Below are 16,526 nucleotides of genomic sequence, written 5' to 3'. Positions count from 1 at the left end.
TCATGTCACACCTCCAGCTTTATCATTTTCATTTCTTGACTGCAATTTTGTCTCTGTTGGCTATTTCTGATTACCTGCTTTGTAAAAGGTCACACGGATGACAAGACGACAACACAACTATGTGCTTTGCTGTCTGAACAAACCGAGTAATAGATGTGCAGTGACGAATCATTAGCAGGATTTGAGAAGCAATCTGACTAGTCACTTATCTTGAAGTCCATGTGTTACATACTGACTTGAGAGCTTAACAGCTAGCAGCAAGTTTGTACTTCATGGAACTACTCACAGTTAACATACCACAGTAACGGAAATTTGAACTGTTGCTTTTAAGGAACTGGTTTATTTAACTGTATCAGTGCCATGGAAATTTATGGACATGGGAATTGTACAGAGGACTGCCTATACATTACTTCTTTACATCGAACCAGACAGGCTTCAAGAACTGACTGCTGAGTAATAAGACAGTCCATCTAAATTTACATTAAATAATTTATCTTAAGGCACCCAAAAGGCAGCCTTAGGGCACACTGAGTACATATGTGTCATTTGGCAAAACCAACTTTAACATATATCTTTAGAATTACAGAACTTTAGAAATACAGAAAGGGTCACAATTGGACACCACAAAATTATCCAGCATGTTTGTTATGAATTATTTCTCCTCCTTCAATTTCAATTTGCTCATACAGCCACTTTCGATCACAGCGGCATTCGGCACCACATTTGGTAGAACCGCAGGCAGGACAAGCATAGAAGCAGCCTAAGCAGTCTTCATCAAGGCAGTCACAGAGGTCCATTCCACTGAAAATAAGGAGACCCTGGCTATCGTAGACCTTACTCTTTGCCGGGATCACTTGTCTGTAATACAAAACACAAGACAAGTTATACACTTCATGCATATTTTATTTCTGAATATTTAGTTGACAATAAGGTAATGAAAAAAAATAATGTTTTGGATTATGGATGAAACCATGCCAAACTGATACATGGCTTACCTGACTCAAAGTTACTCTACAATTAACAGTTAACTAACTGCTTGTGAGAAGGCCCTCTCTTGTAAAGGGTTGAAACATATCCAAAGGAATGCAGGTGAAATGTGTCCAAAAATAATAATATAGTTGCTAAAACTATTTATCTCTTACCAAAAAGAAGAGACTAGGTAATAGTGGTACATTTTATTAGCAATGAATCTCTTTACTGCTTTGTGAACATAGCTTTATTTTTATCACAGTATACCATCCAGCTGTTTTTTATACTGCAATTAAATCTGTTTCTTGTTCTTTGATAGCCTAGCAAATCTGGCCTAACAGCACCTAATGACTCAATGGAAAACCTTCACAGATAGAATAGTGGCCTGTGTAAAAAATAATTCTGAATGATTACACTAACATTTGTCAATTTGTATTTTAGAAATGCTCAATTGAAAAAGTCATTTTCTAAACAATTTAGCTTTCTTGTTTGTTCTATTAACTACACCAAAATTGTTTCTGTTTTGCTGTGCTCAGAAGTTCAGACATGTCTATCTCTCTGCAATCCCATGGACTGCAGCCCGCCAGGCTCCTCTGTCCATGGGGATTCTCCAGCCAAGAATACTGGAGCGAGTTGCCATGCCTTCCTCCAGGGGACCTGCCCAACTCAGGACTGAACCCAGGACTCCTGCACTGCAGGCAGATTCTTTACCATCTGAGCCACTAGGTAAGTGTTAGTAATCCTTCTTGAGGACATTCTAAGGACTCTTTCTCTTAGAAAATGTGTGCTAAGTCATTCAGTCACGTCTAGCTCTTTTGCACCCCATGTCCATGGATTCTCCAGACAAGAATGCTGGAGCAGGCTGCCATTTCCTCCTCCAGGAGATCTCCCCACCTCAGGGATCAAACCCGTGTCTCCTGTGGTTCCTGCACTGCAGGCAGACTATTTACCACTGAACCACCGGGGAAGCCCATTTCTATTTTAGACATTAAAAAATAAAAAACAACCTCGCATTCTCATAAAGTTTATGTTTTAGTTGCCACCTATAAAGCAGAGACATACAAACGATGTATTAATGCTTTTCAAATAATTATTTTAGTTACAAGAACTATAGTATGCTTAAATTATTTTAATTACTGTGCCAGAAAGATTATCTTATTCACTTCATTGAGACTTTCTCAGAAACAAAATTTTTAGAGTTGAAGGGAACACCTTAATTTTCTATGAGACCCTTGGGGGTTCTTACTAATTCTAGATTATCGAATTTAAACTATCTAACCAGAAAATTCAAAACTTGTAAGAGAAAGATAGGAAGACAATACAAATGTGAGGCAAGTTAACATATTACTTAAACAACACATAGTGTACCTGTCTGAACCAGCTGTTGCATTTTTGGTAAGCCTTCTTTTTTCTCTTTTACCAGTTTCTGGAGCAAATTCAGTTTGCTTTCCTGGGTTTGCAAATTGTAACGACCTCAAAGCTTTAGCAGTTCTTCCCTGAATAAAGGTTAACAAATTATTAACTCAAATCTTAGTATCAAACCATACAGAGATATTTCACTTAACATTAATCCAGATTATTTCTTAGCCGGGAAGACAGTTTGGAACTTGAAAAAAAGAAAGAAAAAAGTTTCAGTGCCCAAATGAAACAAAATTTATCTTGGGTTCTGGAGCTATCTATGCCTTTGAGGGGATAACAAAGGAAAAGTACTACATAAATTTTAATTATCTTTTAATTTGGTTTATTAATATAACAGGAGAAAATTGAGAAAAATATGCCAGCAGCAAGAATTACAAATTGCTTATAAGTAGAAAATTTGATAAGTCCTCCTTTGACATACCAGTCCTTGTTCTACACCAGACAGCTTTATGAAATCTTAAACTGTTCTGATAATGGTTAATCTATATGTAGGCATGTGATTAAGAGAAGAGCTATAAGATATTTAATACTTACAATGTAAAAATGTATGTTTTCTGACACTAGGGAGTCCTAAAATTAGCCTTGACCATAACAAGTAAGAATTCAGAGCTAGACGGAAAGGAAATTCACAAGCATCTTAAAAACCCAGATAAGAATGGGATAGTTCCAAAGTCAAAAGAAAGGCTGAAATAAGAAACAATTATTTCAAGTCACTTCTGAAGTTCCTTTTAAAGCAGCAGTTTTCAAGTCTTTCATAAAAAAGGGAATTCATTCTGCTGTATTTCAAACCCTTGCTGGCAGGCATAACCTACTGAGTTACTTCTGTATCAGAAAAAGAGCTAATAAGATTGTTAAGCTCTGGCAATGTCAGGAGCTGCGGCTTAAAAGTCTAGGGAATAGTATATTATTCTTTTCCCAAGCCAACACTCTTTACCACACAATCTGGGTTTACACAAATATTTAGAAAACATCATCTATTTTTACCTCCCCAACTTCATATTCACTGCATTCAAGTCCATCCCTTGATATTCTAGTGGAATTGGTTCCACGATCAGTTGTGGATACCAAAATGCTAGGCTGCTGCTCAAGTCCCAGAGCTGGCCCTCTGCATCTTTGGATTCAACCAACCACAGACTGTAATAGTACACTATGGACTGAAAGAAGTCCACATAAAAGTGGACCTGCACAGTTCAAATCTGTGTTGTTTAAGGGCCAACTGTAATAAACAGTGATATAAATGATTTCTTTATAATTAAATAAAACCCTACATTGTATAAGTAACAGAGAAAAAATGGAATCTACATACATCTGAGTCAGGTTTTCTTTTCTGCCGGTCTTCAGAATCAACATCCACACTTCCATTGATTATCTGTGTACATTTTGGACAAAGCTTCCAACCAGGTACAAGTTGTCTTCCAAATTTTGCACTCAGAAAAGTGGCATCATCTAAATCAATTACATGTAAATTTTTTTTGGCTAGTTTTTTGTGTATGTTAAATGGGTCACAACATGACTTCTGCAAATCCTCAAATCTATCAATGTAAATTTTTGCATGATGGAAGCAAATTGTATTGTTCCCAGAAAGTGTCATTCCAGTTCTCAGTTGAAGGAGAAGCATGTCATTTGATGACAATTCTTGCAAAGTCTTGAAACCTGTATGACGAGTATAATAGGTTTTATGGCACTCATTTGTGGTGCGAAGCTGGACTCCAACTGAACATGGATCCATCATGCTTGATTCTAGTCAATTTCCTCTTTCTGATTTTCGCCTAGAGATCACTCTCCAGCAGATCACCCTAGAGAAAACATTAAAGAGAGTCAGATTTGTGCTGCAAAAATTTTAACTGGGAAGCTGAAAAAGCATTTGAGAAAATTCAAAGCCTGAATAATAAAAAGAAAACCCTTAGCAAGCAAGGAATAGAAAGACATTTACCAAAAGCCTACAAAAACATCAGAAAACAATCATGGCAAGTGTGACTATAGCAATTCTACAGGAATTACTATAGTCAATTCCTGTCAATTCTACAGGAATTTATCTATAAATTCAGTATGATTCCAAACAAAATTTCACCAGGTATTCCACAAACCCCCCACCACCCAGAATTTAGGAAGCTGGTCTATGGAAGAGTAAAGGTTCAAGAAAGCCAAGATAATCTTGAAGAAAATCAAAACAAGAAATTTATTTACTATAAAGCTATTATAATTAGAACAATGTGTGGGATCGCTCAGGTATCATTGTTAGGGTAGAATTATTTACTATTGGAGTTGCCAGATAAATACAGGATGCCCAGTTAAATTTGAATTTTAGATAATGCATAAACAATTTAAATTATATCACAAATACTGCTAAAAAGTCATTTGTTGCTTCTCTGAAGTTAAAATTTAACTGGGTTTCCTCCTATATTTTATTTGCTAAATTTGGTAGCCTCATTTACCGTGCCTTCCCCGTCCCCCATCTTCCAGTAAGTAGAGATCTATCTTTGGTGCCAGTTTCACATTATCTCCCACCTCTTCCGTGCTGCTAAAAGAAAGCTGAACTACCGATGAACAAATTACAGGATCTCCTCAGTTAAAAATTAAAGTGCCTTGTCTGAAAGAAGACAAGACCAATTGCAGTACAAATGTGTTTTTCACACTGCTTAAAGCTTAATGGCATATGGAACCATTCACTTGAGTGAAACTGTCATGATAGAAGTGTACACACCTGTATCAAAGCAGTTTTACATTCAAACACTGCTTTAAAAAAGAAAAAGTCAGCTTAGCTCAAGAAACACAAAATTTCAGGCAGTGATTTCAGTGGCTGCTGCCTGCTTTCTAAAACTTACCCCCTCTGGTTACTCCTCCCCTGTAGTAACTCCCAACGCCCTCCCTTCTATTCTCCTCCCTTAGGCTAAGGTTCCACTATAGAGTTCTCAGAATTTGTTTCCAAGCAACTGTTTCTTTTGCTTACTTAGGCCTGTGCTCTGATAATGTGACCCACAAGTAGTACTTTTTTTTCCTTCAAGTGGTAGTCTAGTAGCCTCTTGTTGCTCTCTTCACTTGCAGCATGGTGCTATGTTTGCCAAGGCTTCCCAGGTGGCACGAGTGGTAAAGAACCTGCCCATCAATATAGCAGGCATAAGAGAAAATGGGTTCCATCCCTGGGTTGGGAAGATCCCCTGGAGGAGTGCATGGCGACCCACAGTATTCTTGCCTGGAGAATCCCGTGGACAGAGGAGCCTGTCGGGCTACGACTCATAGGGTTGTAAAGAGTCAGACACGATTGAAGCAACTGAGGACAACACAGCACAATGTCTTCCTTAAATACAATACTATTTGTTGTCCATGAACTAGTACCAGCATCAGCTGGGAACTTATTAGCAGAGATCTCAGTAAGGCCCAGGCACTCACTGAATTAGAATCGCATTTAAAAAATAAATCCCCAGATGATACGTAAGCACATTACAGTTTGAGATGCACTACTGTAGATAATTCAATTAACAGAACATTAACCAAGCAACTTCTATATTTACAGAGTACATCAAAAAAGAATCAGAAACACGCAAGACATGCACTTCTAGGAAGTCTGATACATAAGGGAAGATTCTTTGAGAGGGGGGAGAGGGAGCTGTAAATTTCATAAAACTAGGTTTGGAGAAAAATACCTGGTTTCAGTGGAAAACTGCACTGTTGAGAGTACAACCTTCAGGTTGTCACATTCCAATTATATGAGAGCCCCGAGTCTTTCACTGCCTTTGAGCTATTTTACACCTGACAACTGTATATAACGAACAGCAATGCAGAACAATTCTTGTCCATATTCCTGTAAATTCTGTCTGTTTGGAAGAAGATAGTTTTGCCTCTATTTGCTCATTTATTTCAATATTCCTGATCAACAAATGTGTCTGTTCTATCATTTGAACTGGTTATAACATCTTACCAATCCCCTTGTTAATAAGGAAAATAAAAACCAAGTACTACTGATTTTATACCAGTGTCACAGTCACAATTTTACTTCCTCCCCTTTTTTTATGGAAAATACATTAAACATAGGAAAAGTTTAATTTGCTCCAGCCAAGTCACTTGGACCAGCACAATATCTAGTATTTCTCACAGAAGAAAAAAAAATAAGCTTCTTATGGGACTGGATGAAAACCATGTAACAAAGAAGCCCTAAACGTGTTCATTTAGACCTGATTAACTTAGATTGGTTTTCCACTTTCCCCTCCCTACCCCCTTTTTAGGGGGTAGTACCCGTCCCATCACTTCATGGGAAATAGATGGAAAAACAGTGGAAACAGTGTCAGACTTTATTTTTTTGGGCTCCAAAATCACTGCAGATGCTGATTGCAGCCATGAAATTAAAAGACGCTTACTCCTTGGAAGGAAAGTTATGACCAACCTTGATAGTATATTAAAAAGCAGAGACATTACTTTGCCAACAAAGGTCCGTCTAGTCAAGGCTATGGTTTTTCCCGTGGTCATGTATGGATGTGAGAGTTGGACTGTGAAGAAAGCTGATCGCCGAAGAACTGATGCTTTTGAACTGTGGTGTTGGAGAAGACTCTTGAGAGTCCCTTGTACCGCAAGGAGATCCACCCAGTCCATTCTAAAGGAGATCAATCCTGGGTGTTCACTGGAAGGACTGATGCTAAAGCTGAAACTGCAATACTCTGGCCACCTCATGCGATGAGTTGACTCACTGGAAAAGACTCTGATGCTGGGAAAGGTTGGGGGCGGGAGGAGAAGGGGACGACAGAGAATGAGATGGCTGGATGGCATCACTGACTCTGTGGACATGAGTTTGAGTGAACTGAGGGAGTTGGTGATGGACAGGGAGGCCTGGCGTGCTGTGATTCATGGGGTCGTGGAGAGTCGGACACGACTGAGCGACTGAACTGAACCCCTTTTGTACTATGGTACAAGTGAGATCGGTCTGGAAGTACTTCCAAACTACACTTAGTGATGCAGGATTTATTAATTCCTGAATGTCAATGAGTATCCTAAGGCCTTCCTATGTAAATGTTTCAATGAACTTTATTTGTACATTTAATTATTTTCCACTTCAAATAGAAAAATGCCTTTTAACAAGTTAAATTTTACCTGAGACCTGTACTCCTGGTTCTTGAACAGGCTTGCCTAAAAGAAACCCTCTTACTCTCTGTATGGCTTCTGTAAGACTCAAGAACATCCCATTGTTTACCTATGACCAGAACAAAGGACCTCCAAATCCCCATTGTCTCATTTGTAAATTTATGAGTAATTAGTTGAACTGCTTGCTGAAATAATCTATTGGAACAAAATTGGAAAAATATAGCTAACCATATTTTAAGTTTCTCCCCTGAACTTTGGTATAACCTCAGCCAGAGCCAGCAAAGGATCCCTCCAGAGAAAAAGCTGGCCTCAGGCTAAAACAATCTGGGATCTACAATCAGACCAAGCAGTTCTGTTCCAAGCACTGTTTACTCCTCCCCTGAGAAGCTGGTAAATCTTTTGGTCAGAGAAGTCTCTCCACTCAATAATCTCTTTTCCCCTCTGGCAAAAATGCTTTCAATAAAGTCTCTCCCTACAAACTCTGGATTTTTTTATTTGACACTTTCTTTAAAAAGTTCGGCATTCTCAATTTTCTCTTGCTTTAGAATTACCAATATTTTCCCTCAGTAACTAAACAGAGTATGTTTTGTGATTCTAAGATTAACTTTCAATATTTTTATAGCATTCCCAGAAGAGTTGAGAGAGAAACAAATAAATATAGATTAGTTAGACTTCATTCTTCTATACCTGAGGTAGTAAACACAAGTACTGGATATTTGCTCCTCATATGACGTGAACACTGACAGCTCAGGGAATGTGAACACTGACAGCTCAGGGAATACGCCTTTTTAAAAAACAGAGGTACTGACACAACATTATATTACTTTCAGATGTACGATGAAACAATACGATATTTGTATATATTGCAAAATGATCAACACAGTAAGTTTAGTTAACGTCTGTCACCACAGTTACAAATTTCTCTTTGTTTGATGAGAACTTTTAAAAGTCCACTCCGTCAGCAACTTTCTAATCTGCAGTACAGAATAATTAATTAGTCATCAGGCTGGATGCACATTCCCATTACTTGTTTGCAGCTGCAAGTCTGTGCCTTTTGACCCCCTTTTCACTCACTTTGCCCACCCTGACTCTTTGCAATGGCAATTTCCAATCTGTTCTTTTTATCTACCAGTTTGGTTTTTAAGCATTACAATTTAAATTTATTTTTTCTAAATCCCTTGAAGTAAGTTTTAAGCATTTTCTCTTGTTATCCATTACCCAGCTCTAAGGTAGATAGGTTAGGTGCGCTGAAGAAGTGGCCTCAAACAAGGCCATGAGGCTGGCAGGTTTTCCTAACACCATGAGCTCCAGGACCCGATCACAGGCCTCCTACAGGGGTTACAGCAGCACCGTCACAATCCTCACTGCCACTAACGATAGCAGAGGGACACGGGAAATAATTAGGGAACGCGCTTTTTTCTTCCCCAAACTACAGGGGAGATATGACAATATGTTCTAATGTGCCAGTTTCCCTAATACAGCCTGTGCTTTGTTACCACTCTTCAAGTTAGTAGGAAAAAAAAAATCACATTAAGAGGAACTTTAACCAAACAAAAAAAACTGTATTCTAAGGTCAACTTTTAAGAATCTGTCCCTTTCATGAAAAATGTCTTTTTTCAGTATAGGGCCAATTTACAAGGCATTTTCCCATTTACCTTTTATTTAATAAAAAAAAAATAATTTCATTCACCCCTCCTATGCAAATCAGCAGTTTCAGGCATGGGCGCGTGCACACCTGAGAGTGCACACACACACGTCATGCCTCTTGCAACTGTCAAATTTTTGTGCCCATTATCTTCAAATGCTACCTATAGGACATGTGAATAGGTACCAAGAGACGGGTTAAATGGCTAAGTGAAATAGTCTTAAACCTCAAGATCCAGGCACCATAAAGTGAACTTCAGACAGTAATACAGTCCACAGTATCATTTAAAATATTTGGGAGGTTCCAGTCAAAGATGACAGTGTAGAAGACCCTGAACTTATCTCTTCACATGAACACGCTGAATTTATACCTCCATACAGATCATTCCTGCTGAAGAATACTGCGGGCTGCAGAACAAGTGATGGAGGGATCACACAGAGGATGGGTAAAAGAGACAGACACATGGTATCGACGGGAAACCCATCCCCAACAAGGGTCTTCAGGAGGGAGGAATTTCACTGAGGAGCCTGTACACAGACTTGCCCATCCTGCGACAAAGCAAAAAAAAAAAAAAAACAGCTGTTTAAAGGGCACCTACACTATCATGAAGGGAATCCATTTACTAACCCTAAAGTGTCTGCCAAATGAGCAGAGAACTTCTGAAACTGTCTCTGCAGTCTAAGGTACCAGAAAGAGATGCGGGTTTGATCCCTGGGTCAGGAACCCATGGGATGGCATGGCAACCCACTCCAGTGTTTTTGCGTGCAGTATTCCATGGACAGAGGAGCCTGGCAGGCTATAGTCCATGGGGCTGCACAGAGTCGGACACGACTGAAGCGACTTAGCACGATTGCTCGTGAAAATATATATGTGCACACATGTCATTATTATATGTCAATATATATGAACCTATGGTAACCATAAACCTACAACAGATACACAAAAAACAGAAAGAAATCCAAAAGTAACACTGAAAAAATAAATCATCAAACCACTAGGGGAGAGACCAAGAGAAGAACTACAAAAACAACCAGAAACAATCAACAAAATGGCAACAGGTACATGGAAAAGGTCAGTCTTCATTCCAATCCCTAAAAAAGGCAATGCCAAAGAATGTTCAAACTACCACACAATTGCACTCATCTCACACGCTAGTGAAGTAATGCTCAAAATTCTCCAAGCCAGGCTTCAACAATACGTGAACCGTGAACTTCCAGATGTTCATGCTGGTTTTAGAAAAGGCAGAGGAACCAGAGATCAAGTTGCCAACATCTGCTGGATCATCGAGAAAGCAAGAGAGTTCCAGAAAAACATCTATTTCTGCTTTACTGACTATGCCAAAGCCTTTGACTGTGTGGATCACAATAAACTGTGGAACATTCTGAAAGAGATGGGAATACCAGACCACCTGACCTGCTTCTTGAGAAACCTGTATGCAGGTCAGGAAGCAACAGTTAGAGCTGGACATAACACAACAGAGTGGTTCCAAATAGGAAAAGGAGTACGTCAAGGCTGTATATTGTCACCCTGCTTATTTAACTTATATGCAGAGTACGTCATGAGAAATGCTGGGCTGGAGGAAGCACAAGCTGGAATCAAGATTGCTGGGAGAAATATCAGTAATCTCAGATATGCGCATGACACCATTCTTATGGCAGAAAGCGAAGAACTGAAGAGCCTCTTGATGAAAGTGAAAGAGGAGAGTGAAAAAGTTGGCTTAAGGCTCAACATTCAGAAAACTAAGATCATGGCATCTGGTCCCATCACTTCATGGGAAACAGATGGGGAAACAGTGAGAGACTTTATTTTCTTGGCCTCCAAAATCACTGCAGATGGTGACTGCAGCCATGAAATTAAAAGATGCTTACTCCTTGGAAGGAAAGTTATGACCAACCTAGACAGCATATTAAAAAGGAGAGCCATTACTTTGCCAACAAAGGTCCGTCTAGTCAAGGCTATGGTTATTCCAGTAGTCATGTATGGATGTGAGAGTTGGACTATAAATAAAGCTGAGCGCCGAAGCATTGATGATTTTGAACTGTGGTGCTGGAGAAGACTCTTGAGAGTCCCTTGGACTGCAAAGAGATCCAACAAGTCCATCCTAAAGGAGATCAGTCCTGAGTGTTCATCCTGAGTGCAACTCCGATACTTTGGCCACCTGATGCAAAGAACTAACTCATTTGAAAAGATCCTGATGCTGGGAAAGATTGAAGGTGGGAGAAGGGGACGACAGAGGATGAGATGGCTGGATGGCATCACCGACTCAATAGACATGAGTATGGATAAACTCTGGGAGGTGGTGATGGACAGGGAGGCCTGGCATGCTGCAGTTCATGGGGTTGCAAAGAGTCGGACACGACTGAGTGAGTGAACTGAACTGTACCGAACACACATACCTATCAATAATCACTTTAAATGCAAACAGATTAAATGTGCCACATAAAGTGGGTGACTGGATTAAAATAGTAAGTCCCATCTATACACTGCAGAATAACGTCTCCCTGGTGGCTCAGGTGGTAAAGATTCTGCCTATAATGTGAGAGACCCAGGTTCAATCCATGGGTAGGGAAGATCCCCTGGTGAAGGAAATGGCAACCCACTCCAGTATTGTCGTCTGGGAAATCCCATGGACAAAGGAGCCTGGCGGGCTACAGTCCAAGGGGTCACAAAGAGTTGGACATGACTAACAGTTTGATATACTGCACTGTGTTCGTATTTGGAACAACTCAGCAAACTTTTCAGGTCTCCAAACTCCATTTGTGATTTGTCTCTATTCCTAGGGTCCTTAAAGGTCAAAAAGAACAGAACACCTGGAATTCAACAACTGAGGGATTGTTTACAGATCAAGACAAATGAGTAAAGCTCTCTTTATTTTACCTGAATTCTGGATGTGGTCAAAACTGTCAAACAGTACTAACTACTCCTGGAGATGAACAGTAATTTTTAAACAGTACTTCAATTTTTTAAAAACAGATCAATTAACAGTACTTATAATATACTACTACTACTAATACTATGGAGAAGGAAATGGCAACCTACTCCAGTATTCGTGTCTGTGAAATTCCATGAACAGAGGAGCCTGGCAGGCTACAGTCCATGGGGCTGCATAAGAGTCAGGCAAGACTTAGCAACTGAACAACAACCACAATTAATACTCAATACAGATGTTAGGTAAGTGATTGTGATCTTGAATTGTAAGCTAATGTGTGGAAAACACTCACCTCTTCCTAGAAGAGAAGAGTCTGGCTGGACAGTTAGCATGGCATTATTTGTTCAAACATCACACACTGCAGGTCAAACTACACTACCTGAAAATTTCTCTTATATTTTAAGTCTTCATATTGGGGCTTCCCTGGTGGCTCAGCTGGTAAAGAATCCTCCTGTAATGCAGGAGACCTGGGTTCCATCCCTGGGTTGGGAAGATCCCCTGAAGAAGGCAGACATGACTGCGAGACTCTCACTTTCACTGTTCTCTCTGCTAGGAAAGCCAGGCAATGCTAATTAATCCTTCAAGACAGTGTCCCCATCTTCACCTTTCTGGCATGCCTTACCCAAATTCTACTGTTACAATTCTATATTGTTACAGATCCTTTTTCTTCTGTTTGAAACTGCCTCTATTATTTCTCAGCTGTTGGAAAACAGGAGCTACATGGTGTTATCTTCTCTATCACTTAAGCCAAAAGAAGGAAGTTCAGGGACCTCCCTTTTCATAGCACTCATCACAGGCGTTTTTCTTTCCTGTTAGTTTTTCTCATTATATACTAAGCTTCGGCCTGGCGTTCTGTGATTCATGGGGTCGCGGAGAGTCGGACACGACTGAGCAACTGAACTGAACTAAGCTTCATGAGGGCCAGGAATCATCTGGGTCCTGTTACAGCTGTAGCTTCTTTGCCACTGGCACATAGTTGATAACATCTTTCGAATTAATACATGTTCCTCAAACTGCCAGAATCTCACACGGAGAAGGCTGCTGCTGCTGCTAAGTCGCTTCAGTCGTGTCCGACTCTGTGCGACCCCATAGACGGCAGCCCACCAGGCTCCCCCGTCCCTGGGATCCGCCAGGCAAGAATACTGGAGTGGGTTGCCATTTCCTTCTCCAGTGCATGAGAGTGAAAAGTGAAAGTGAAGACGCTCAGTCGTGTCCGACTCTTCGCGACCCCATGGACTGCGGCCTACCAGGCTCCCCCGTCCGTGGGAATTTCCAAGCAAGAGTATTGGAGTGGGGTGCCACTGCCTTCTCCGCGGAGAAGGCTGAATCTCCCCCAAATCTGTATAACCAGATGCTCAGGATCCTGCAACTATCCCTACCTCAATCCTGTGGTCACAAGCATAGTGAGGGCGTTTCTTCCACACAAGCCCTTCCCTAAGTGCTTCTTCTCACTGGAGCAGTTAGAAGTCCTTAACACTTTCCTTGTTGTGTTAGTTACAAAAGCTCTCCTCTAAATAAGACAAACCTTAAGTCAAAATTAGGAGGGCTCCAGGTCCTCCCCAAGAGAGGCGACAACCCGCGGAGTCGACAGGAACTGTGCTTGACTTCGACACAAGGGGCCGCAGATCGACCGGAGGGAGAGGGGCTGGCTGCAGGGCCGCAGGCCGCAGCTGAAAATTCCACTCACGTGTCCAGCGTGCTCCCCCTCCTCTGCTCCGGGACTTCCTTCAGCCGGCCCCGGCCCCCCTCCCACCCAGGAACACGTCTCCACGCCCCGGAGCCTCCCCTCAATCCCGTTTACCTTTAGCTCGAGCTCTCCACCGACGGAGCGCGGACCCCAACCGCCGCCTCCGAGCGCGGCCTGGGCACAGGCGTTTCAGCTCCTCCGGGCGTTTACCACCGAGAGAACGGCGAGCGAGGCTAGAGAGGCTCAGCGCTACCATAGAGAGAGGCCCCCGAAAGAAGCCTAGAGAGGAACCGAGTCCGCCCGCCTCCCGGGCGGAAAGGGCGGGGCGGCATGAATTGGCGGAATGATTCAAGGTGAGGCAATAGTTGCTTCAGAGGCTGACGGAATTTTTTTAATTGACATTAGGGAATTGGGCGGTACCTAGGGTCACCTTTACCAAGATGCAAGTTCCTCTGAGTTGTGTTCGAGAGTTTCTACGTCTGTGCGTGATGCCGAATCTTTGCACCTCAAGCCTCCTAATCCCTGAAGGAGAAATGAGTGAATTCAAAACACCTTAAGAAGGCCCTCTGTCTGAGCTCTCCCATTTTATGATTTACTTCAGTCAAGCGAAATATATTCCAAAATGCATCCCCTTTGTTATGAACTATAAGAATGTGTATGCTCATTGGCTCAGTCGTGTCCGACTCTGTGACCCGGTGAACTGTAGCCTGCTAGGCTCCTCTGTCCACGGGATTCTCCAGGCGAGAATACTGGAGTTGGTTGCCAATTCTCCTGCAGGGGATCTTCCTGAACGAAGGATCGAACCCTTATCCCTTCTGTCACTTTACCACTAGCACCACCTATGAATCCCATTATGAACTATGAGAATAGCTGTTTTAAGTGAAGAGGAACTAAAAAGCCTCTTGATGAAAGTGAAAGAGGAGAGTGAAAAAGTTGGCTTAAAGCTCAGTATTCAGAAAACTAAGATCATGGCATCTGGTCCCATCACTTCATGGGAAATAGATGGGGAAACAGTGGAAACAGTGGCAGACTTTATTTTTTTGGGCTCCACAATCACTGCAGATGCTGATTGCAGCGAAATTTCATCAGCAATTGCAGAAGAAATTAAATGACGCTTGCTCTTTGGAAGGAAAGTTATGACCAACCTAGATAGCATATTAAAAAGCAGAGCCATTACTTTGCCAACCAAGGTCTGTCTAGTCAAGGCTGTGGTTTTTCCAGTGGTCATGTATGTATGTGAGAGTTGGACTGTGAAGAAAGCTGATCGCCAAAGAATTGATGCTTTTGAACTGTGGTGCTGGAGAAGACTCTTGAGAGTCCCTTGGACTGCAAAGAGGTGCAACCAGTCCATCCTAAAGGAGATCAGTCCTGGGTGTTCATTGGAAGGACTGATGCTGAAGCTGAAACTCCAATACTTTGACTATCTCATGTGAAGAGTTGACTCACTGGAAAAGACCCTGATGCTGGGAGGTTTGAGGGGCAGGGGGAGCAGGGGACGACAGAGGATGAGATGGCTGGATGGCATCACTGACTCGATGGACATGAGTTTGAGTGAACTCCGTGAGTTGGTGATGGACAGGGATGCTTGGCGTACTGCGATTCATGGGGTCCTAAAGAGTTGGACATGACTGAGTGACTGAACTGAACTGAACTGAACTTTGAGTAAAATAGGAGGCCGCCCAGGCAGCGCTAGTGGTAAAAAACCCACCTACTAATGCAGGAGATTTAAAAGATGCAGTTCGATCCCTGAGTTAGGAATATCGCCTGGAAAAGACATGGCAACCTGCTCGTGCCTGGAGAATCCCATGAACAGAGGAGCCTGGTGGGCTGTGGCTGTGGTCCATTGGGTCGCAAATGGTTGGACACGACTGAAGGGACTAAGCATGCACGCACAAAGTGTAGGAACCAGGAAGACACTTGCAAAATTTCTGAAGAGAACAAAAAGCATTGTCTTTCTTGTATCCTTATTGTCTGTACCAATTAGGAGCGCATTAATTTTTAAAGCCGGGCTTGGAGAATTTTGAGCATTACTTTGCTAGCCTGTGAGATGAGTGCAATTGTGCGATAGTTTGAACATTTCTTTGGCATTGCCTTTCTTTGGGAATGGAATGAAAACTAACCTTTTCCAGTCCTGTGGCCACTGCTGAGTTTTCCAAATTTGCTGGCATATTAAGTGCAGCGCTTTCACAGCATCATCTTTTAGGATTTGAAAAACTCAACTGGAGTTCCATCACCTCCAGTAGCTTCCTAAGGCCCACTTGACTTTGACTTCCAGGATGTCTGGCTCTAGGTGAGTGATCACACCATTATGGTTATCTGGGTCATGAAGATCTTTTTTGTATAGTTCTTCTGTGTATTCTTGCCACCTCTTCTTAATATCTTCTGCTTCTGTTAGGTTCATACCATTTCTGTGTGCCCATCTTTGCATGAAATATTCCCTTGGTATCTCTAATTTTCTTGAAGAGATCTCTAGTCTTTCCCATTCTATTGTTTTCCTCTATTTCTTGGCATTGATCACTGAGGACTGATGCTGAAGCTGAAACTCCAATACTTTGGCTACCTGATGTGAAGAACTGACTCATTGGAAAAGACATTGATGCTGGGAAAGATTGAAGGCGGGAGGAGAAGGAGACGACAGAGGATGAGATGGTTGGATGGTGTCACCGACTCGATGGACATGAGTTTGAGTAAGCTCTGAGTGTTGGTGATGGACAGGGAAGCCATCATGACATGGGGTGGCAGAGAGTCAGACATGGTTGAGCGACTGAAAGTGAATTTTTAAAGCAGATTTATTCACCTGGAAT

The 16,526-nt window shown here is 41.6% G+C and overlaps 1 protein-coding gene across 3 annotated transcripts; it reads right to left on the bottom strand.

Annotated features, from left to right (window-relative positions):
* Window positions 1–304: 304 nt before the first annotated feature.
* ARL14EP (ARF like GTPase 14 effector protein) lies at window positions 305–13,993 on the bottom strand. Of its 3 annotated transcripts, XM_055423762.2 has the most exons (5): window positions 13,837–13,941; window positions 9,477–9,654; window positions 3,695–4,184; window positions 2,338–2,465; window positions 305–858 (listed from the first exon to the last, which is right to left on the bottom strand). In XM_055423762.2, exons 3-5 carry the CDS (start codon window positions 4,118–4,120, stop codon window positions 630–632), a joined length of 783 nt encoding a protein of 260 aa, XP_055279737.1. In that variant the 5' UTR covers window positions 4,121–4,184; window positions 9,477–9,654; window positions 13,837–13,941; the 3' UTR covers window positions 305–629. The 3 variants fall into 3 exon arrangements, with proteins under 3 accessions (XP_055279737.1, XP_055279736.1, XP_055279738.1); XM_055423761.2 differs by lacking the exon at window positions 9,477–9,654 and having other exon boundaries at window positions 13,837–13,993; XM_055423763.2 differs by lacking the exons at window positions 9,477–9,654; window positions 13,837–13,941 and adding an exon at window positions 13,561–13,688.
* Window positions 13,994–16,526: the final 2,533 nt, after the last annotated feature.

This window comes from Moschus berezovskii, chromosome 14, assembly GCF_049115385.1.
Source record: "Moschus berezovskii isolate FMDL1 chromosome 14, NW_MosBer_1.0, whole genome shotgun sequence".
In the NCBI taxonomy this organism is placed as follows: domain Eukaryota; kingdom Metazoa; phylum Chordata; class Mammalia; order Artiodactyla; family Moschidae; genus Moschus; species Moschus berezovskii.
The sequence above is the reverse complement of the archived record's forward strand: the minus strand, read 5'-3'. Positions and strand labels throughout refer to the sequence as shown.

Excerpts from the sequence above, each read along its gene's own strand:
- ARL14EP (XM_055423761.2), bottom strand. The coding sequence starts at position 4,120 with ATGATGGATCCATGTTCAGTTGGAGTCCAGCTTCGCACCACAAATGAG. Across the intron at positions 2,466-3,694 it reads AAAGAAAACCTGACTCAGAT|GGAAGAACTGCTAAAGCTTT; the intron begins GTATGTAGATTC and ends ACCTTTATTCAG. Across the intron at positions 859-2,337 it reads GCAACAGCTGGTTCAGACAG|ACAAGTGATCCCGGCAAAGA; the intron begins GTACACTATGTG and ends TTTGTATTACAG.